The sequence below is a fragment of the Aplidium turbinatum genome, chromosome 10, assembly GCF_918807975.1.
Source record: "Aplidium turbinatum chromosome 10, kaAplTurb1.1, whole genome shotgun sequence".
Classification (NCBI taxonomy): Eukaryota; Metazoa; Chordata; class Ascidiacea; order Aplousobranchia; family Polyclinidae; genus Aplidium; species Aplidium turbinatum.
The window spans coordinates 12,970,781-12,994,720 of record NC_137481.1 but is presented as its reverse complement, the minus strand read 5'-3'; the positions used below and the strand labels follow the sequence as shown (position 1 = coordinate 12,994,720).

Here is a 23,940-nt window from a genome sequence, read left to right as displayed (position 1 = left end):
AATGTCATGACCGGTCAAATAGTGTTTCTGATTAAAAGACCGGAGCCGGTCAAATAGCAACTGCTTATTAAATAGACTACTCGTGGATCTTCATAACATTTTGAATTAATTTTTAACATTCCAGCTTCAAATTGAACTCATTTTACTTTTTCAGACTCAAATTCAGACTTATACCAAGTAGATATAGTCCCCTCATCGTACAAGTTTTAATTCCTTTAAAGCTAAATCTTAAAAAAAAATTACTGCTCACTTCAAAATTCTGCTGACATTTTGATGTTTCAGGGTCTTATTTTTATCTCATTAGGTTATCAACAGTTTACCAATTTTCTTTTGGAAAGGTTTTAACTGATATAATCAAAACAAAATTTCTATTTCAAACTGATTAGCCTACTCTGCACGAATAAATAATTAAAACAAAATTTTTATGTCAAACTGATTAGCCTACTTTACACTAATAAATATGTAACAATGTAAATTCTTCAACTGGACTGCATGCGGCAGCTTGTGGGGCAATGGTTGTTTCAGACGTATCTTGTTTAAGCGCTTGTTTTTAATCTATTTTGGTTTTTAGTTATTTTATGTAGAAAAACATTTTAGTGGTAAATCATGTTAATTTGATGTATATGTGACGAAAGTTTTTTGAGTTTCGGTATGGTGAGATGCAGAAAAACAGTTCGACAACAAATGATTTGTCAAATGCACATGTTCAAGAAGAAACTGAATCCTTGATTGACAAACCCATTTGTGATTATAAACTTAGAGCATATGATTCCACTGAGTGCGATCAGAGCAATTGGATTGAAACTCCTGTACTTTCACCAGATACAGAAATTGAACTCTCTGCAGAACAGTGTGAAGAAACATTTAAGTTGTTTTTATTGAGTGGCTTACGTCTCAGCCAAATGACAAAAACATATCATGACATTGATGCAGTAATGCATTTGTTGAAAGAAAAAGAAAGAGATCTTGAATTAGCTGCACGCATTGGTCAAACTTTGCTAAGTAAAAATAAGGATGTTGCTCAACAAAATGACCTGTTGGAAGAAAAGCTAGCTTATGCTCTTGAAGAAGCTTCCCAACTGCGCTATGAAGTTGGAAGAAAAGAAGAATTGCTTCGTTTTTATGCAGATGCTGAAACTGATTCAAATAGCAGTGTTTCACCGATTAAAGACTTGAAAGTTGATTGTTTACATAATAAAATACAACAACTTGAAAAAGACAAGAACAATTTAATGGAAGAAAAGTCTTTAATTTTTGCACAATCAAAAGAGATAAAGGAGCAAGAACAAGAGTTGGTATCAAGCACAGTTCATCAGTTGAATATATTGCAAGATGATTTACAAACTGCTAATACTCAAATACTCGCTGTAACAGATGAACTGTCCAAACGAAATAACGAATCAAGTCATCAGCAACAAGAAATTTCAGTATTATTAGATCAAGTTGTGGAATTGCAGAAAAAACATGCTCAGTTGATGACTGAGCATGAAGATTTACAACTTCATTTATCTGCAGCAAACAAATCACAATACAATCTTTCTGAAGAAGTACATGACTTAGAATGCAAGTATAAAGATGTTCTGAACATGTTGGATGAAACTCGTGAAGAAATGCGCATGTTTCGTGATTCTAGTTTGCATTCAGATGCTGACTTATTTGATCACAATCTACCAAACAGTTGGCAAATACCCTTTCAAGATTCACTTGCTGCAGAATTAGAAGTAAGTGATAATGGTTGGATTGACCATCATGATTCACTTACATTATCAGTACCAAGTCATTTAGTGAAGCCTCATTATGAGTCAACTTCTATACACACACACGAAACATCAACTTCGAAAAAAAGTGGCAATATTACCGTAGAGAACACAGTTAAGCGGAAAGCACTACTGTCAAAGCGATTACACTCAACGCCATCATCAAGTAATCAAAATTCTAAGCTGCAACGGGATAAAGTAAAGTGGATTCTTGGAAGTCGACCGGCTTCAGGCTTGGTTTCCCCAGGTATGGGGCAACCTGGTGTGCCTGGGACTGCTGACTTGGAACGAGCTATTGAAAAGTTAACTCGTTTTGGAAAAGAAAGTTTAAAATTTGTTGAGAAAACTAAACAGATGCTTCAAAGTGGACAAAATTTGCAAACAGGTGATATGAAGAAATGCTTTTCTGCTCCCAAACTAAGAATTGTAAAGCCTTTAGAAGGTTCTTTAACTTTAAATACTTGGAAAAGTTTGGCAGATCACAACTCTGAGCTTTCATCCTTAGTCGAAAGTCCTGTTCAGTCTCCAGGAATTGTAATGCGCAGCAGGTTATCTGGTGATCACACTGTTACAGAACAGACCACATTTACATCTTCATGCAGTGCTTTGAAAAAGCCATCAAGAGTATCCTCAAACAATTGTTTATCTAAGTCAATGCAAGCAATATCAGGTAGTTCTGGAACTGTGGTTTCAGCACCACCACAAGGAAAAACTAAAGTTGCATTGAAATCAGTTAAAAGCAGTCCTCATTTACTTAGTTTAGCAGCAGTGTTAGCTCCTGCACCTAATGCACAATGCAGTTCTATTATTCATGCTGTTAATAAAAGCACTGTTATGCATCAACCTGAGGAAAACCCTGAATCAGAACTGGCCCAATTGCATGGTTCAAACAATGTATAGACAAAAACTCTCAAAAGTTTTTGTTACTAGCTTTTGTGTTTTCAAGATACCAGTTGTATTTTTGACTTCTGTAATTTGTAAATTGCACTTCAGTGCTCATGCTTTTGAAAGATATGACTTTGCTGGCATTGTTAGCTTGCAAATATAACTAACTGTGATTGTGCAATTGTTGTTCAATGTTTTATTTGCAGTGTTATACGAAACTTCTCCAATATTATGCTGGATAATTTCAAGTTTGCTTGATGGTTTGTGTGACATTGAGCACCATTATGGATGAGGTAATTTAAAATATATATTTACAACATGCTGGAATCATGATCATTCACCATGTATTTTATGTTGTTTATCCCACCAAGCTTGTGACCCAGTACTTGCTTTCAACTTTGTTACATACCTGTAACATGATATGGCTTTGTTACTTCAGAACAGACTGACTTCAATTTGTGGATGAAACGTTTTTATTGAAAATGCTATTGTGAAAGGTGGCCGTGATGGTTTCCCATATCTAGTAAAATTGGTGCTTTCACATCATTGACATAAAAGACTTTAAAATTTTTTAGGTATGATATTATGTTTAGGTTTCACTCAAAATTGAAAAGGCTTTTCATATGAAGAAGAAAAAATATTTGTATTAATCGACTGTGACTTTCGCTTGTGATGTTTGCTTCTGTATTTTGATCGATCAGTTGTGTTCACACTTTGCTGCTTTGGTACTTTAAATAACATTGCAGTAAAATTTATTTTAAATATTTTTTCAAAAGCTAAGTTTGTTTAAAAACTTTATCCAGCATGAGCTTTAATTTCTTTAAAATAATTTTTTCTCTTTCAACTTCAATTTAAAAGATGTTTAAAAAATGTAGTTTTTTTGAAAGCATGACGTTTCATTACGGTACTAGTAATATTTACATTTTCCAGACCACGTAGTGCTTCTCGATTTAATTTCATGGGGATTTGTATTATGTATTTCTGGTGTTTTGAGGTTATATTCTTCATCACAGAAAAATACCATGCTATAGAAGAAGCCTGTCAAAGTTATTTTGTACTTTCAGAAAATTCTCAACGTTTGCAAACTTAAAAGGTGTATTCTCTGGCTGTTGCCGCGTAACTTCAATGAATCATGATGACACTACGGCTTAATATGACCACTTGTGTTTAAAACACTGTGAAGTGTACACCTTTACAACTTCAAATCAATCAAAATATACCGTATATTTTAACTTCCTACCAAAATATTTACTCTCACTAGATTCTCTTCATCATTCTTTAAGTGTATCATGGAATTCGTGATGCTACTAAATTGTTGAAGTTTGCAAGTTAAATCCCCCTGAATTGGTTAGTTAATAAAAATGCCTGTAATACCGAAGCTTTTATTTCTTGCTACACATGTTTTAATGCTTTGTTGTATAATCATTTGGCCTACATTCTGTCTGTCACATTTCACTGCTGGCCGTGAGTAATGTTTTCAACTATTTTCAAGAATTGCATTATAAAATGACCATGAAAGTAGAACTGATTTTTTGGATTGTGCTTTACTTTGTGTGCTAGCAAGAAAGTGAATGAGGTCCATTTTTCAAAATGGTTACTTTTTGCATGATTTCACACGCATGGTTGGTTATGTCATAAATCGTATATTTTGAAATTTGATGTCTACGGTCAACATAGATGAAAATGTAATTTTTCTTTTTCTATCCGTACACATTTAAAGTACGCTAATTGTATGAATCGTGTGTCCACACATTTGTTGTTAGCATCATTAAATTTTACCTACACTGACCTTTATTAAGTCAATTCTTTGGTGCGACAATTAATTATACCTTAAACACTTTCATATATATATATAGCATGAATCTATCACCGCTTTTCTTAGTCAACAGTTTTGCACAATGGCCTTAAACTTTATTGTGATATTGTGGCTGAGTCTGATAATTTCCAAACCCAATATACACTGCAATCAACCCAAACTTATTCAAGCTATGGTTTCAATAAACGGCCTGAAGCAAAACTGTGCTGTTTATTATGATCGTGGCATTTGGTTTGATAAGTTTTATTTGTCTCATGCGACAGCTGTAAAAGTTTGCCAACAAATATTTTGTTGGATATCTTTTTGAGATTGTTGTGATGGTAATGCATGATGATAGCATCACATGTTAAACAAGTCATCTAAAACAATTGTAACACACCTTTGTCTTGGCAATGTGGGGAATCAACCTATTGAACGACAATGATATTTAATCCAACCTATTGTTATTGATTAATTGAAAGTACTTTATGTTTTAACCTATTTTGCCATGATGGTCTTGTACAGTACCACTTCTAATGCATGTTATGTTTTTAGGGTTATCTGCTAATTTTAACACGATAAATGCAAGGTTGTGATATTTAAAAATGGAATGAGTGTGAAACTAAATTCTTTGAGTCAATTTGAGAAACCAATGAACACTGGACATCACCATGATACCATGGAGTCTGACTTTCCAAAGTCCAGCGGTTTTGTAGTAAATCAACCATTTGTTGGTTCACCAACCTCCAACACATGCTTGTTGGATGAAGACATTACTGATCAAATATATCGAAAAACTAATGAAGCTGAAGACATTGTTTTATCTACACCATCTGCAAATGGACACTTGTCTCAAAAAGAGACTGTTGATCATACTTGCTTTCAAATGAAAGAAGAAGCAAAGTTACAAGGCATTGTGTTTATAGAAGATGCCATTCAATATCGAAGCATTCATCACAAATCGGATTTGTTTTCAATAAAAGTTTATCGTTGGTATCACTCAGCGCCTGTCCAATGCTCTGTCATTGTGGCCACGTTTCTTATTCTTGCTCTGGCATTTGTTGAAGATCCTTCTTCTCTTAGTTGGTCATCTGATCCACGAAGAAATCAAACAAGGTAAAGCACTATTCTCATTTGTATTTTCTGCCACTGAGAAGGGTGTAACCATGCAATGTTGTCGTCAGAAAGGACTTGGTTTTCTCATGTGTCATTGCATTTCACATTTACTATAATTATATAGTACGTTTGTCTAAAGTAAAGTTACATAATTATCTTTTTTAATGCGAATCTTAGCCAACAATGTAGTAGTAATTCTGACAAGTGCAAAGTTGTTTATTTATAAAGATTCTTTTCCGAAAGTGAAAAACTGAACATTACCCCAAACTGGGAAACAGGCCTAGATGCTTTTTGTTGCCATTTTGACTCAACATCCTGCTCAACATTTATTCTAAATGTTGTGTCAGACAGGTTAGAGTTTCTGACGGCAAATCATCTCTTTGGCGCAATATTTTATGCAATTTCTGTCTGACCAAAGGCAACCTTAAATGTTTTAAACTAAAAAAGAAATAAAACTAAGATTTGTTAATGGCCTCCACATCATCAAGTGCTTGCAACTTTGACCTTCACCTTCAGCAAGAACTGCAAATACTCATGTTGCCACGACTAAGTATTGATCTGAAGTTTGTTTCTATATTAAAATGAGATAATAAAACTTGTTCAATGTTCATCAAATGTAGATAAAATGTGCCAGGTATTTATGATTCCTAGGGTTACAGCATTTAAAATTTGTCTTGCAAAAATAGAAGTTCAGGGAACACTTATATATTTGTACAAGACAAGTATTGTATCATTGTAGTAGTATTGTATCATGTATCATTGTAGTGTACGGTAAGTTGTTATTGGTTATTATCTGGTGTGAATTGTCTCTTGCTAATTATTCGAAGTATGATACAGGTACATGTTTCCAGATGGATTTACAGAAGGAATGGAAATTGTATGCTTGCTGATACTGACTATATCCGGACTCATTCAAGGATATATTTCAACAAATAAAACTAAATCAAAGTTTTCTTTTTTTCGCAAAAATCCATGGCTCACTGGTGGTTACATTGTATCACTTGTATCAATGGTGGATGTTATCATTTCATTATGTCTCGGAAACATAACATATAGGTACGTAGTACGTACGTCGTACAACAACCTAAAACATCTTAAGCACTAGCATATAGTTTACATAACTTTGTATTTTTATTCCGTGTGCTGTATGATTCTGTTTTTATGACGTTATCGTTGTCACTTGCCTGAATAGATGATTATTACTGATCAGCGTTACGTGGCATTAATTTTATTTGTGTGAAGATAAGGATATACTTATTCTCACAACAAACATTTGCGATTCTTTGGAAGCTACTTGGTATGATACTGAACCGAAGGATATTTTATGTTATTGCTAGTCAAAACAAAATTATTCATATTATACTAGAAATTGTTTGAGAATGGCGAAAAATCGTTTTTTACAACAGATAAATGATGATAAATTGTTGTTTCTGTTTATTTTTCAGAATTCGTGTTCGACGTCTTTTTCGACCGTATTTTCTTGCTCAAAACACTACTATGTTAAAGAAGACTCTGAAAGCAATGTGGAACACTCTTCCAGAAATTGCATCCGTTCTCACACTTTTGTCACTCCTTCTTTATTTTTTCACGATGTTGGGAATGCTTGTTTTCAATGTAAGTGAACTTTACGATTTGTTTGATTTACGTTTAAGAGAAGTAAGAACGGCAGCTAAACTTAAAACCAGTTCAATTTTTGAAGTATATATATATTATTTATAATTGCTGTTCCGTGAATTAGTTTCTGAGGTAGAATATTTATTCATTCAGGTTGTTGTCTTCCAACCACATTTTCCTAACATTTAATAATGATATAATAATTATGTGTGTTTTTATATAGTGCTGTATCCATTGCAGAATGCGTTGCTTCTCTGCGCTTTACAAAGCATACAGTGTCAATGCAGCTTTGCAGCTCACATTTAACTATAGAAAGATATGTACAGTTTTTTTTAATTGAATAGCTCTTTGATGTACCCACATTTTCAAATGGCTTTATTTGCAGAAAAGGTCTGTAAACGGAACGCACACCAACGATGATGTGTTCAATAATACCGAATGGAATTTGCATTTTAGCTCTTTTGGCAACTCTCTTATGTCCCTTGTGGTTCTTCTCACGACTGCAAACAACCCTGATGTTATGATGCCAGCATATTCGGAAAATAGGTGATTCTATTTTTAAGCCTTCATTATAGTACATTTGCACTCTGCAGGCCTAAGAATTTACGTCGGACGTAATAGTAGGAAATTGCTAGCATGTGCCTGATGCTCTTCTGGATAAAATTAATAACTGCTCAACGCATCGAAAGAACTGGAGAAGTTGCTGCGAACAGCTGATCGACTCTGATGTGTCAGGATGATGACCTGGCTGCTTGCAGCAAAATGGAGCGAAAGTAAACAACAGATCAATGACTTTTGAACTAGGTCACTGTTCCTTGCGACGTATTTTGCTAACTCTAATTTATTGGTGATAGAGAAATTACTACAGACTTACTATTATTGTGCCACTTTGATGATGTAAAGGTTGAGTTGAGAGTTTGGCAGTAATCTCATGGACTCATAGATTTGTTATTCACGGTTATTACTCAAGGTTGTTGTTGTTGCTGCGGTAGTGAAGGTGGCAGTATTTTGCTCAGTGAGGATGTGACTGTGAGCGAGGAAGTGTAAGCATTCATCAAGGCAGTGGAGAAAGGTCAAATGAAATTAGACTGCTGGATAAAAGCGATTCAATTTATTCGGAAGCGCAACATTGCTGCGTCAATTGCTTGCGTCACGACTACGTTGTTGTGTCATGACATGAAATGACAGCCAAGAGAAAGTCTCCGCTCGGGAACTCGATGTGTCAGATACACTTGTTCGCTCTTAAAAAATGTTGTTTCGAGGCTTGCATGTCTTTCTATTTGAAACAGTATCTCTTATATGTATGTGGTTTTATAGTTCTTTGTTATTACGATGTTGCATTGTAAATGGGTTGAGCAACCTTACCACTTTATATTTTTACTGCAGTTTAGTTGGGGACTTGTATTGTTGCAGGGCATCAATGCTTGTGTCCACAATTTTTGGTAATTTTGTAAGCACATGAAATGACATGCGTATAGTAGATGTGAAAACATGTATCAATATGAAATAACAGCGCTGTTTAATGTTTATACGTGCCAATTTGTTTGTACGTGCTTATTGCACGCACAAACAGATTTGTTTAAAAATCTACTATTTAATGATGTTGATTTACTTGGTAATATTGCTTATTGATAAATGACCCTGCCAAAAGTTCCATTTTACTTTACAATTTGTTTTTGACAAAGCTACATCATGACCTTTTGGAAAACATATAACATAGGATATTCCATTATTCCCCTATGGACATGCAGAACGAAAGCTATCTGACCATGACACAAAACACAAGACGGCTTTACTTGGTGCACATTGTGTCTTTAACCAGGCTTTTTTGAAGCTAAATGGATGATGATAATGACAGTGTGTCTTTGAAACACTAATTTTTAGAAAACTATCACTTAAAGTTTATCGCAGATTAATGATATATTTATACACTTTCATTTTCCTTTTTAATTCTACAGACTTTACGCGATTTATTTCATTGTGTTTTCTGTTCTTGGAACATTCTTGGTCTTCAATTTGCTTACTGCTATTATTTATAACCAATTTCGAGGTTACTTCAAATGCTCTATGCAAGTGAGTTTGCTTTTCAGTGAATTTTGCACACGTCACAAGTTACATAACATAGTTCAAGCCACTAGAAACCTACAACTTTTTCAGCTTGTTTATTTATTAATTTTTTGCTGATTTTACTTTTTATTTTTACAAGTTTTGTTGAAAAAGAAGTCTGTAGTCTTCTATTGCATTGATATTCACTGTTGTTCAAAAATATGGCATTTTTATATATCAAAAGCACATTAATATATCTGCTATCTTTTCATGGTGCTATCCTTTTTATGGGAAAATTAACTATTTGTATTTTGCAGACCAGTTACTTTCGAAGATGTGTTGCTCTTTCAGCTGCCCATCGGGCGTTGTCACATGTCAGTTTCACTGAAGAGTGCAATGCCGACCAGGAACCCCCAACGTAATATAACTTAGCTGCTTATTATAATCTTGTTAGGTTCAATTAGAACCACCGAATTTAAGCTTATCACTCGTGTGAACCTAGGCCATATTTGAGGGGTTGTTAAATGTTATTAAACTTTATTTTGCCAAGCCTAGCACATCCCTTAATTTACCGTAATACTTCCAGCCTTTGGAGTAAAATAATTTGATTTCTGCATCAACTTTGAAAAGTTTAAACAAAAATGCAGACGTTTAGTAGTTCAAGTTTGTTAGCCTAACCTACAGTATTGCAAGAGCTTTCGAACCACAGGGTACATTCTTCTTTTGAATAAACTTTGTAAGTTCCTTTCATTCCGATCACCTTCAGCGGAAGTATGATATATTAATTTACATAACAATACATTTTGGCGTAGTCACTTGGATCGGATGCACGCCAGATTTACGTGCTTAGTTGCGTTACTTTACCGATTCACCGGTGATATGCTTTCTTTTGTTTTGGCAGTGTTTCGTTATCTATGATTCAGGAAATACTAAAAAGTGTTTCCATGACTCCTGATCAAAGGAGGTTGATCTCCATTGCAATGAAGGGTGTAGCGAAGCAGGAAAATGGAAGATTGGATAAGCGATCATTTTGTGCGCTTTTTCGAAATGTTGACTCCACCTGTAATTCGATGCTACCTCGAAGAAGTCGTAAGTTAGAAAAAAGTAACGCATGTTTGGGTAAAGCAGTTCATCTTTGCACTATCGCTCGCCTTGTCTTGATCCTTGTTTTCCGCACGCTGTATAACGCCAAGGTTGCTGTCGTCTTTTTCACAATGACTCTCTTGTTTTGTGGTTTGTCTTTATTTACTTGTTACAGGATGTATGATACTATCCTTTATTTATTATTTCCGCTTTGCAGTTCCGGTTTGGTCATCTAAAACAATGCGAAGTATCCAGCGTGTTGTTCTCAACCGCTACTTCAACGTCGCTGGCAATCTGGTGGTCTTGCTTAATGCTATCTTGATGACCGTTGAAATTGCAATTCACTATGAAGAGTCTTTCCAAACTGTCTTCAGCCGGTTGAATATAATGAATTATGTTTTCGTAGGTAAAGTGAAGATAATTTTATGCAAGTTGGATTTGTTGCAAGTAAAATGCGTTTGGAAGACATAAGGTTGAGTCACTCATAGCTCACTTTTGAAATACCGGAAAAAATCTATTGATCATATGAAGCAGTTAAATGATAGTTGAATCGATGCATTTTAATGATAAAGTTATGTTTGAGAAATGAAATCAACACATGTGAATTATATAACAGATTTTTTTTTCAGTAACCTACTTTTATATATACTAATATGATATCTATGTGCAGATTAAGTTCATAATGCAGGTGTAATTTCATCGATTTTGTGTAGGTTTCTATTGCATCGAGCAAGTGTTCAAGATACTTTCTCTTGGAAAGAGATACCTGATCGATTTGAATTGCCTATATGATGGAGCTATTACAATCTTTCTATTTTGCCTTGAAATTGTTCAATTAGCTAAATATGGTCATAAGTGAGTGTTTATTTGCTTTAGAGGTAAAAAATACGTATGAACATGCTTTGAGAGATTTTGCAATGAAGAATATAATTCCGTTGACATAAACATTGCGTGCTGTCCGGACTGTCAAAATTAGCCTTCGTTTGATTGGTTCGTTTGCAGACGGGAAATCTGTGTAGGACTTTTGCTTTGTACACTGTGTCACAAAAATATGGCATGTCGAGAACTGAGATGTAAATATCCATTCCAGATGTGATTTTGGCCGCTGATTCAGAACTTAAACTCAGTTTTGCTCTTTTGAGTTTTTACACTTTTTATTCCAACTGTAGCAAATTAGGCCATAAATGTGCATGATTGATTATAAATTTGTCACGATGTGACACTGGTGCTGTAAAAACTATAATACGTTTTAAGTAACTTATAAGGATGTACATATTCTTGTAACACAGATGTGGTACGCAATGATGATTGATGATGATATACTATTTTCAAAACAAATGGTTTTTAAGTGCGGTTAATTTTCTTCTGCCTTCACACAAATAAAATAAAAGTAACATTTGTACACTGGAAGGATTCGTGAAAGATTTATTAAAAAATCCTTTCACTTTTTCATTTAGTTCCGTTCAAGGAAGTAGCTACGGTTTGTCACTCTGGGACTGCGCAAGGATTGTCAATATCTTGGTCTTGATGAGATTGCTTCGTATCATTCCAAACTTTAAACCGATGGCACTTGTCACTGGCGTCATGCTTGAGATAATTCGTAGCTTGAAGTCATTTGCTGGAATTATCATCATCATCTACTACGTGTTTGCTATCATAGGAATGATGGCATTTGAAAATGCTATATCCCCACCTTCAGGTCAGTTTCGTCATTATATAACCTTTTAAGTTGTATTACGTAAGCACGGTTGCTTGATGGGTGCTTTTCTCCTATATACCTTAGGCTTAGTGCACACCTTGTTGTTATTATAGCTTAACCTTTTTCTTGAGTTGCATTATAACACATTAAATAACATTTTAACATATATAATATTATACCATTATAACACTATAACACTGTATTATAATATAATTTAATGCTTTGTTTGGTAGTTTAAACGCATTTTTCTAAGTAGTTCTATGATTATTCACTACCAGGAAATGCCTCAATGATCTACCAGTGTGGCACTTATCAACAGCTTCAGTATTGGGCTAACAACTTCGACGATTTTGCTTCTTCACTGGTAAGATTTTATCTTCACACACCGCGGTAACCGGCAACGATTTTTGTGGGTGACGCATCGAAAATTTTGTGTTGTTGTGGCAGTTCATTTGTGAAAACAACCCAGACAGCAAATCAACCATTTTTGACACTGATTTAGCGTCTGCAGACATTGAATCAATGTAACAAAAAACGCTTAATTTGCTGTCTGGGAACTTGTATCAGTTTCGTGCTTGTTGATTCGCAAATTTCCGTGAGTGTTGCTTCATACGGCTAACGAAACAATATTCAGCATCAGAAAATGTCTTTTGTAACGTTTAGGTTGTCTTATGGGATGTGATGGTAGTAAACAATTGGGGAGTGTTCCTGCGAGCTTTCAAAATGGAAATAAATCCTTGGTCTCAGGCCTACTTCGTTATTTGGTGGCTCATATCATCCGTGGTTTGCATTAACCTCTTTGTTGCTTTAATTCTGGATCATTTCATAGCCAAATGGGAAGGGTAAGTGTGGTCTCCAGTTGCATTTGCTTGCGACGTACTGCGCTCGCATTACAAAATTAAATCTCGTCTCGTCGTGAACTTTATCGATTTCTATTTTAAGAAACGCTGGAGATCGCGACAGAGCCCAGCGGGGAACCATCCAGTCGTTATTTCAAAAACACCTGCACGAACCTTCTCAAGAACGAATCCGAGAGGAACTTGAAAAGCATCCATGCTTTTTCCAACGCGGCTCCCTGTGATCGTGGTGTTGTGTGCCGTAAACCTTCCCTTTTAGCTATTAATCAAGTTCTCTGTTCTCGGTGTAAACTGTAAGCCTGTCTCACTGTGATGCGTTGAAGTACACTTGCCTTCATATAGCAATTAAGATGTAGTTAATTTTCAAATCATCAAATTCAGTTGTTGGAAAAATTTGTGTACTCAAAAGTTTGAGCAAAATTATCACCTTTTTAATTAATATTCAGAAAAGGTTGTATTCATACTGTATTTTCTTGATATTTTATCCGATATATTTCACTTTCCTGCTTCAACTAGAGCGGTTGAATCTCTCTATTCGCCAACTGTCGTCTTTTCAGTTTTGTTGAAGGCACAAGGGTCAACAGACCAATCTTGCCTCCGATGGTAAAGAAAACAATTAGGTTTCATCTTTCATGCAATGGGTGCCTGCTGTTACAGCATGCGTGCTGCGTAGTCTACTGAAGAAAAATAATCGCTGAGAACGTTATTAAAGATTAAGGGGCGTAGACACTTGCACGTTAAATAACGATTTATTCAACTTATCACTGCTAAGTGCAATATTATAGTAATCTACTAACCACACGTGTGGTTCGCTGTTTGGCATCATTACATTTTGAAGGTAGCGATGAGGTACTTACAAAATTGCAGTACCTCGCTACAATTTGCTGGTGCTCAAGTTTGCCTAATAATGAAGTTATGTCATCACCTAGTAACCAGGTAAAGCTTAAGACCACTGTTGTTATGCGTACTATGTAAGCCGTTGAGCAATTGCATTTGTAGAAAACGTTTAATTTGCTTGATTGTTTACTGTTAACGCTACCGGCAAAACAATTAGTTCGAAAACACCCCATCAATCGAAACCTGTCTGCAGGATTCTTGGAAGTGGCCTGTAGCACATTTGATATCTTGAAATTGACTGTTTTTATCAAAATATAAGAATTCTTAGAGGTTTTTTTTGTTGTCTTTTTTGTATCTTATTTATATGCGGCACGCTTGGTCTATTGCAGGGTTGCTGTTGTCATAAGCTTTTCGGTATTTGCAGTCGCAATTGCAACATTAGTGTCGTAAACACACTTTAACAAATTTCGATTTGGCCTCTATTAAAGCTTTCAATTATGCTTCGTTTTTCTGCTTGTCATGCCCTATGAGAAAAAAATGTGGGCTTAGCTTTTTTGTGATAAAGTTAGTTAAGTGGTTGCATCTACATTCTACATGTTCGCATAAGCATGAACTATTAGAATTAGACTATGCCAGTCCTGTTCAGATTGAAGTTTCTGGTGTTTTAAATCTGTTGCATAGTTCTGAGCAATTTTGCGTATGCGAAAACATTTACAGAAATTTTGCACCTGCTCTTTTCACTTGTGTTTTGTACTATTAGAATTGCTTGTTTGTACACCGCGTTGGTGCTTCTTGAAAAGAACCATTTTGAAGGTTTCATGCCTGTAACATTTGACTTGCCGTGTATTTGTAAATAGAGAAATTTTGAAGTCAAATTTCTTTTCTATTTGTATGAGAAACATTTAGCTTTTGCGTGGTATTCAGCATTGCGGCATAAACTTGCGGGGTACATGGTCTACCCCTGACTGAAGTTAACCGCCATCGACAGCCATGTCCCATATTGTGTAATATTCTACTTGAACCTGATAACATTAAGATTCATTGTTTTATCAAAATAGGAGCAAAATTTTCTTTTTTGATAATCATCTGGAGTTAGAATATGAATCATAAACAGACGCCAATCATTTGTTGCAGTTTCTGAAACTGCTCTGACATAGAAATTCATGTTGTTTTTTTTTTAACAGGAGATCCCAAGTAAAAGTTCTTACATTTTTGATTTTTCTTTTTGTTAAGTTCAATGATGAACATACCTGTCGTTGAAAACTGTTTTTGCATTTTGAACTGTTTTAACACAACTTAACAGTCTGAAACAAAGAAATGAATTGATTGTTTTTAAAAAGAATTGTCTATTGTTCTTTCATTGCCATGTTAATAACAAGCAAAGGTTTGAAACTATGGTCATTTTTTCTCAACTTATTTCTGAATAATATACTTAGAAAATATTTTTTCTTGTTTTGAAATTTACTCTATTTGTTTTGCCAGCTGTGCTAATTTTCTTTATACACGTAACATTGGTTTTAAATAATTTCAAAATGCATTTTCTGCAAGACGTTCACATTAACTTTGCCAGAAAAATCACGACGAACTGCCTGCCTAGTCTTGTAATTTCTTTTGCATTGTTGAATGTTTAGTAATAACTTATTGGTTGAACTTTTGTTGTACTCAATGCCATTTTTTCTGAAACACGAATCATAATTGTCACTTTACTACGACTATTTTGCAAGAGACTGTACTAACTAATTATTTTGGTGTCTATTTATGTGCTAATTCAAACCATTACAGGTTCACAATTCTTTTTCTGTATTCGGTATTTTTTCTTTAGGTATTCTTCTGTAATTAATTATCTAATGGATGTTGTTTTGTGTTTTAGTTTTGTGAAGTAATCACTGATGGTTAATAAACTTCATAAACTGCTTACCCAATTTAAATCCTGCCAACGGTTTTCCACACTACGCGATGTTTTTTACGTGAGAAAATCCCGCAGAAGTCTGAGCACATCCAGTAAAGCTCTCAACCAGTCTATAAACTTAGATAACTTTCCTCCCGAGCGGATTAGAAACTTTGGAATAATTGCTCATGTTGATCACGGGAAAAGCACAATAGCTGATCGGTTGCTGGAAAGTAAGTTGCTTCTTGGAAAAGCTCAGTCACACATTTTGACCATGTAGTGAATCGAACAATTGTTTATTTAATCACGCAACGTTAATTTACTTTGATTTTCTAACCAGAAAGTGTGTAGTGTACCCTACTTAATCATTTACTCATTTCTTTGCCACTTTCCTTAACTTGTACCGCAATACATATAGCAATGGGATTTTTATACGCAGTTGACGTAAGCGTATCATTCTTTAGCGAAACTTACTTAACTTTTTATTTGTAAATGTATATGTCTTTGCAACATAAAACTTCGTCACTAAACTTTTCATAAAAAAAAATCTCTCTTTGAACTTACCAATGATCCAAAAGGATGCGTAGTGCGGTAAAAAATAGCAAAAAAAAGTAGAGAGTATCACACTAAATCGAAAAGTTCAAGTTTATATTGTTGTTGCATTATTTCAATTTTTTTGTTTGGGTAAAATTAACCACATCGATCATACCATCTCAGTAACAGGTGCCATAACCAAGTCGAAAGACAACAAGCAAGTTCTGGACAAACTACAAGTGGAGAGAGAACGTGGCATCACAGTGAAGGCCCAGACAGCATCGATAGTCCATAAACACGGTGGCAGTGAATATCTTCTGAATTTGATCGACACCCCGGTATAACAACAGCTCTGTTAATTTTGTTAGCTTCTTTGTACAACTTTAGTTTTGAAAAACAAATATGCAGCAGCTAGGCTAACATGATTATTGTTCTTTGAGTTTGTTGGTTTATATTTTGTGATGTTAGATTATGGAATGAAAACCTAAATTGTATTAGCCAAAAAAAGTTTCAAATGATCAATTTGTTGTGCAGGGCCATGTTGACTTTTCCTACGAAGTATCTCGTTCCCTCAGTGCATGTCAAGGTGTTCTTCTCGTAGTCGATGCAACTCAAGGAATACAAGCTCAAACTTTAGCCAACTTTTACCTTGCTCTGGAGGTGCTTAAGCTAATCTAAGAACTCTTGTTGTTTTAATTGTTTTCCCATAAAATAGCGCATGATTATGACAAGGTTTGTACTGCATCATACATAAACTATCATCAATCAGTCATACCCCTGCTGGCAGATGGCCTCCACATACATTTCCACACAATTCTCGTCTTTCGCTGTTCTCATCTATGAAATATATAATTATTGATTAACAGCAAGAACTTGAAGTCATTCCAGTCATCAATAAAATCGACTTGAAAACTGCAGATGTTCCAAGAGTGAAGCAAGAGCTCAATAAGTTGTTGGACATTGATCCAGACGACGTGATATCAGTCTCAGCCAAACTGGGAACTAACGTAGAATCGATATTGCAGGTTAGAAAAGATTTTATGTAGTTATATACAACATATACGTTCCAAGGGATAAATGCTTTTACGTGGCCATCATTTAAAAATGATTGCTTTTTCTCGTTTGTACCAGGAGTTTTTATTTTCTTAATCTAAATACACAGGGATTCCAGGAATCTATAAATTCTATTTTTGTGTATATTGGAGTGTCACAAATGGTTATTCCTCCTGTCTGTGGCACAAATACAATGTACCTTTCTTTTCAATGACTGAAGTGACCATGTTATTAAGCTGGTTCTCTTGAAAAACGACAAGCTAGAACAGACATTTCTGCGATAGCATGAATTGATTCTACAAATGACACGCGCAATGTTTTGCAGAGAATAGTTGAAAAAATTCCATCTCCATCCGCCGTCGACCCACTCTCTTATGACCGTGATGGTGCATTGAAAGCGTTATTGTTTGACTCCACGTTTGAGAAGTACAGGGGAGTGATAGCGAATCTTCTCATTGTTAATGGAATGATTCGCAAAGGTGATCAAATAACCACGCAATGGTTGCAAACGAGAGAAGATAAGGGAAAAAAGTCTTACGAAGTGAAAGAAATTGGCATTTTGTGTCCAGAGAATCACTCCACTGGCATTTTGTACCCAGGTGATACTGCTATTCGCAATTGTGTTCTTACTATGTATTACGACAAGTTAAGAAGATAAACGCATTTGTCATTTCAGCGCTTGATAGATTCAAGATGATCAAGAAAACTAGCAAGTCATCATTTAGCGATGTAGCTATATAAGCAAATATGTTCCATTGTTCTTGAGCTCTGCCAAGGAGAAACAAAACAGCGCAATTTTTACTTTCGATGTAATCTGATTAAGTTTCGAATCTGTATTTTTCCACTCAAAGGCATTCATGTTGTTGAAATGGGTGTGTTTTCACTGATTGCGTTTCGACAGGCCAACAACTGTGACTTATACTTTTCTAGCGAAAATAACAAGTAACATCTTGGTAAATTTTCTGTATCGCATCTATTTGGACTTCAGACATTGTGTTTGTCCGGCATATGAATATCATGTTTTGTGCAATCTAAAACATAGTACCTTTTTGATCGGCAGCATTTTGTATGACAAAGTTTCGTTTTTTAATCTCGAAAATAAAACAGATTTTTAACTTTATTTTTTCAGGGCAGGTAGGTTATGTTGTTTGTGGAATGAAAAACACATCGGAGGCACAAATAGGTGACACCCTCTTCCACCCAGGGTCATCAGTCGTTCCTTTAACGGGCTTTAAAAAAGCAAAACCTGTTGTTTTTGGCTGCATGTACCCAATTGATCAAAGTCAATACAAAGCACTTCACGCCGCCTTGAATCGCCTCATGCTAAACGACAGAAGTGTCACGATTGAACCATCGACCAGTCCCGTTTTAGGTGGGCTCACGTTTATTGTTTGTTTTTTTAAAGGTTTTCGCCTTTTAATTGTGATTAGCTTTGACAATCGTAAATTCGCTTTTCAGGGGCGGGTTTTCGGATTGGTTTTCTTGGTCTTCTCCATTTAGATGTGTTCCAACAACGCTTGGATCAAGAATTCGATGCAAAAGTTGTTATGACAAGTCCAAATGTTTTGTATAAAGGTATGGCTCGCCATCAATCAATGTTGTAGTGGAAGCCCTAGTCAGTTTTGTCGTTATACTTTTTTCTCATTTGTAACAAAATTTCCAGACAACAAAATCGTCCATTTTTACATTGATTCAACGTCTGCAGACGCTGAATCAATGTAAAAATGATAGATTTTGCTGTCAGGGTTGTAAAGGTTTACGCAATTTCTCTTTCAACAAAAGCTGCACTACCTTTTACAGCAACATTAAAACCAAAGAAAAAGAAATCCAATCAAACTAACAACGAACTCACAATAAAAACACCGCACGAGTTTCCTGATAAGCAAGACGTTCTGCACTACTATCAGCCCTTGATCGTGGCCACTATAATCACACCAACGCAATATGAAAACGCTGTCTTCAATCTTTGTGAGGTATAATAATGTTAACAATAGTAATGTGTGTTTTTGTATAGTGCTAAAGTCATCGTACATTTGCGTTGATCTCAGCGCTTCACAAAGCAGGCAGTGTCAGCACAGCCGAGTACATCATTTCCCCCATTCGATTCAATGCTGAGTGCTAAGCAAGAATGAGATTCAGTAGGCTACCATTTCAATATGTGATAAAAGAATAAACCAGATTTTATTAAACGACTAAAATATCTTGCAATGTGTATTGACGAAAACTTCAGCCAACATCAATGTTCGAAAGTTGTTGTGGACTAGACAAAATGGTTACGTTTTGGCCAACACTGCAAAAAAACCTGAGCTTTAATCTGCTCTGACAAGAAATTTCAAAAAACGGTCATCTTAGGTGGTTTGCACATATTGAACGAATGGATGAAAACAATTTGACAAAGCAAGTTTGGAATGAAGCAGTGTCGGGAAAAATGAGAAAAGGAAGACCAAAGAACACATGGGAAGATACTGTGAAGGATGACCTGACTAAAAGAAATGAGAGAATTGAAGATGCCAACGACAGAGAGTAGTGGAGGAGTCGCTGCAGACAATATGGTCGACCCTGATGTTTCTGGATGGAGACCAGGCTTCCTTGAAGCAAAATAGAGAAAGAGTAGAAGCTTAATATAACGCATAGTCAAGGCACGGCATTATCCATGCTGAATATTAAATGGTCGTTATTTAAAAAAAAAAGAGAAATAAAGAATGGCCCCGACTGCATTCCCTCAAGAAAATCTTGCGTACGCTATTGCTTACGTTGATCAATCTACTACATGAATTTTGTGACAAGTTACTGTTGTGTCATGGTCTTGGTGAACTTGACACTCACTTCACGTCATAATGTTTTTTTTAATTAACTGACAAATTTCTGTAGCTTGTTTGCTGATGTGTTTTTGTGATTACACAAGAGTTTAAGTATTTGTTTTACTACCGGCAAAGTGGAAGTTTTGTTTTCATCTTTGAATTATTTGATTGAACGACCCTAAAAACGAGTAGGTGCGTTGGTAGGTTGCGTTTTGTTTGTAGTTTTCGTATTAACGTGATGTCACGCATTTGTCAATCACCCGTGATCGCTTAAAAGTGTTTTTCTACAGGAAAGATATGGCGTTCATATGAATACCACAGTCATCAACGAAGCAAGGCAGATGCTCCAGTTTCGTTTACCAATGAACGAAGTTATGGTCGATTTCTATGATAAGTTAAAGTCCGTAACATCTGGCTATGCAAGGTACAGCCTATCACTATTTTCTTTATCGCTGACCATTCCACTGTTTGTCCAGTTCACGATTGTGAAAGTTAAATTCAGTGTTGCTAAAACTACCCTAATAGCGCCACAATGTTGGCTAGAATAGAAAAATTTTGATATCTTTTAAAATTGGACGAATTTCATTCACAAATTAACAAACCTTTTTTTATATTTACTAAGTGGCCTATGAGTAGTATTGTATGGTAATGTATTTAATGAGTTCTTTCAAATGCGAAAACTTCAATTAACTTGGAAAAAAAATTTGTACTGCAGTTTTGACTATGACGATGCGGGCTATGAAGAAGTCGATCTTGTAAAGCTAAACTTTCTTTTGAATGGAGCAGTTGTTGAAGAGTTATCGAACAGTAAGTCGTATTTTGCGTTTGCTGGAAGTGAATGAGTATAATTTCTTAGCTGTTTGACCTAGGTCAGGTAGGCTACATAAAAAATTTTGTTTAAAGTTTCTACCGCCACTAACCCATTAATATTCATAATTATTATTTTATTTAGTTTGTCCGGTATATAAAGCAAACAAACTGGGTGCCAAGATCTGTTCCAAGTTACATTCTTTACTTCCAAGGCAGTTGTATCCCTTGGCCATTCAAGCAGCGATTGGAAACTCTGTCATAGCACGTGAAACGTAAGTCACTCTTGACAGTTTATGCGTACACAAATCTGAAGTGGAGTTTGATATCGGTATGTGAGTTAGAGACTAAATGGTTTCGTACTGTAAGTCATTCATTTGTTTCAGGTTGCCAGCAATCAAGAAAGATGTGCTCGTAAAATGTGTAAGTACGTAGCCTACCACAGTAAAATAACCTACTCTTTAGGCCTATCTTATTTAATAAAAAAATTGTGTTTGTTTTTGCAGTCCGGCGGAGATTACACACGAAAGCTAAAGCTTCTGAGAAAGCATGCGACGTTTCAAAAGAAAATGAAAGAAGGCGGTTCAATTCACGTTCCAAAAAATCTGTTTATTGACATTTTAAAATAGCAAATTGCTTAAATGATTCCTGCGGTTTACAATAAATAAAACCTAATAAATGAAGACCAGCCGTTGGCTATGAGGATGGCGTCATAGCCTACATAGTACATATACAGTATGACACCATACATAATCGCATCTGTTAATCTTATTTTATCTTTTTGGAGCTTTAACTGAAGCTCCGATTGATATCTGTCATGGAGATTGGAGATGCAGGCTTATGCATTCCAAAAAAAACTACGGAACGACATGGGAAAGTTTGCCGAAAATGTACAAATAAGGGCAGTTGACTTGATGACTAGGCTACGTTATGTAGCTTAATCTTCCGCTACATCCAGTTGTGTTGCATATAGGTTATCTCTAGACAGCTAGACAACTACGCGTAGTTCACAATGGGCGTAGAATCTTATAAATTCGTAAGTTTTAGCAAAATCATAGCCTAGTATAAGTTATATAAAAGTGGGCTCGCATCATAGATAGGTTATTCCTGGTAGTTTCGCATAGCCTACTTTTGAACCACTGACGCAGGGCCGGTTACCAAGATTAACAGCGAAGTTTTCCTATATAGTTGAAGTGTTGTTGCCTGGAATTATTCCATCCGTTAGGTGCCACTAAAACTAAATGAAGAGCAGTGCCAAGAATGCGTTGCTCAAACGCACGTCCCGAGAGCCGAAACAGCGATCTTGAAGCTTCTTCGTTCACAAAGTTAGGCTATACGTGCTAACCAACTATCAAGTACGGTATGGAACTCATAAGGTCATTGTATGAAAATCAAGAAGCTACAGTTCGAACAGCATACGGAAATACAGCTTGGTTTAAAATTGAAAAAGAAACACGCCAAGGGTGCATTTTATCTCCTCTATTTAATATGTACACAGAAATGGTCATGAGGAGAGCAGGGTTGAGTAATTCCAATATAGGAGTGAAAATCGGTGGCAGAATTATAAACAACTTGAGATATGCAGATGACACTACCCTTTTGGCCGAGAACGCACAAGATCTTGAAGACTTAATCATCAAAGTGAAAAAGGAAAGTGAAAGGGCTGGATTGAAACTCAACATCAAAAAAACAAAAATTATAACAACTGGTAAAGCAGATAACATAAACATCAAGATCGAAAATTGAAACAGTGAATGAATTCATATTTTTAGGTTCAAAAATAAGCTGGGATTCTAATAACTCACCAGAGATAAGGAGAAGAATAGCGCTGGGAAGAAATACATTTGTTGGAATGAATAGCATTTGGAAGAGCAAGGATATAAAATTAGAAACAAAAAAGAAGCTGATCAAAACTATAATATTCCCAATTGCAACTTACGGATGCGAAACATGGACAATGAACAAAACAGACAGAAGAAAGATTGACGCATTTGAATTGTGGTGTTGGAGAAGGTTACTGCGTGTTCCTTGGACAGCCAAAATAACAAACGAGAAAATTCTTGAACAAATTAAACCGGACATATCCCCAGAAGCTAGAATCGTCAGGCAGAAACTTTCATATTTTGGCCACATAATGAGAAGCAAATCAATGGAAAAAGACATCATGCTTGGTTTGGTGAGCGGAGGAAGAGGAAGGGGGCGCCCGAAAACAAGATGGCTTGACACGATTGTAAATGACAGTGGCATGGGAGTGCATGAATTGAAGGAGGCTGCGTGGGATCGAGAGATGTGGAGAAAGATGACGTATAGAGTGACCGAGAGTCGTAAACGACTGAACGGATGATGATGATGATGCTAACCAACTGACCCTTTGGTTTTTCCATCTTTTGTTTGTGCCAAATTCATGTGTTTACTTTATCATTCTCTACATGTTCGCGCCAACAATGAAAAATAAAAATTGAATTGTTTTGACAAGGTAATTTGTTTCCGTCATTGCTGTTGTGTCATGCACAGGGGTCATGCAGCATACACTGACATAGGAGATCAAAGTTGCCAATTTTATGATATTTCCACAGATTTGAGATAGTTTTGTCAGGTTACGAAGTTGCAAAAAAGCCTGAGCTATATCGGGTTGTAGATATTTAGGCCAGATTTCTTGAAGTAGCGTAACGCATTAGCTTTATTTGCATCAGCTTGATTTTCTAAGATTTTTAGCCAGCATCAAGGTTTTATGATGAATTTCATTGCTCCACCTCCATCTAACAATGATGACTAGACATCTACATAGGCGTAGCCAGGGGGGCGAAAGGGGCCATGGCCCCCCAAATTTTCCAAGTTTGGATTCCGAAGTTGAGCTCTTTGTTGAAAATTTAATAAAATTTGTAGAAATTTATAACGTTTTCCAAGACATCTGGCTATTAACACCCCCCAGGACTTGTTTTAGACACACAGAAAGACACCAATAAATTTTGCAAATCGTAAATCGTGCAAAGTTTACGCGATTTACGTTTCTTTGAACTAATTTGTGGAAACAATTTCAGAATGGCACACTGTGTTGGGTTTTTGTGTAGTTATTGAGTTTTTGTGTAGCTGAGTTGTTGGTGTTTTCTCATTTTAGCCGCAGTTTTTGCTTGTTCGTGTGTTAGAACTACCTTTAATAAGTTAATA

General features: G+C 35.7%; 3 protein-coding genes across 3 annotated transcripts; all 3 read left to right on the top strand.

Moving 5' to 3' along the window:
• The first annotated feature begins 684 nt into the window (after positions 1 to 684).
• On the top strand, positions 685 to 4,992 carry LOC145779141 (trafficking kinesin-binding protein 1-like). The gene has a single exon (XM_082590719.1). The coding sequence runs from the start codon at positions 903 to 905 to the stop codon at positions 2,655 to 2,657; it is 1,755 nt and encodes a 584-aa protein (XP_082446845.1). The 5' UTR covers positions 685 to 902; the 3' UTR covers positions 2,658 to 4,992.
• Positions 4,993 to 4,996: 4 nt separating this feature from the next.
• LOC145779139 (two pore channel protein 2-like) lies at positions 4,997 to 15,611 on the top strand. The gene is made up of 13 exons (XM_082590717.1): positions 4,997 to 5,553; positions 6,391 to 6,609; positions 6,999 to 7,167; positions 7,553 to 7,713; positions 9,126 to 9,240; positions 9,531 to 9,631; positions 10,115 to 10,302; positions 10,514 to 10,702; positions 11,010 to 11,151; positions 11,754 to 11,995; positions 12,274 to 12,359; positions 12,659 to 12,837; positions 12,938 to 15,611. Exons 1-13 carry the CDS (start codon positions 5,048 to 5,050, stop codon positions 13,074 to 13,076), a joined length of 2,436 nt encoding a protein of 811 aa, XP_082446843.1. The 5' UTR covers positions 4,997 to 5,047; the 3' UTR covers positions 13,077 to 15,611.
• On the top strand, positions 15,559 to 21,437 carry LOC145779140 (translation factor Guf1, mitochondrial-like). Its single transcript, XM_082590718.1, has 13 exons — positions 15,559 to 15,810; positions 16,295 to 16,449; positions 16,646 to 16,771; positions 16,978 to 17,136; positions 17,490 to 17,763; positions 18,294 to 18,536; positions 18,623 to 18,739; positions 18,965 to 19,137; positions 20,256 to 20,389; positions 20,681 to 20,772; positions 20,918 to 21,047; positions 21,159 to 21,195; positions 21,279 to 21,437. Exons 1-13 carry the CDS (start codon positions 15,579 to 15,581, stop codon positions 21,399 to 21,401), a joined length of 1,995 nt encoding a protein of 664 aa, XP_082446844.1. The 5' UTR covers positions 15,559 to 15,578; the 3' UTR covers positions 21,402 to 21,437.
• The last annotated feature ends 2,503 nt before the right edge of the window (positions 21,438 to 23,940 follow it).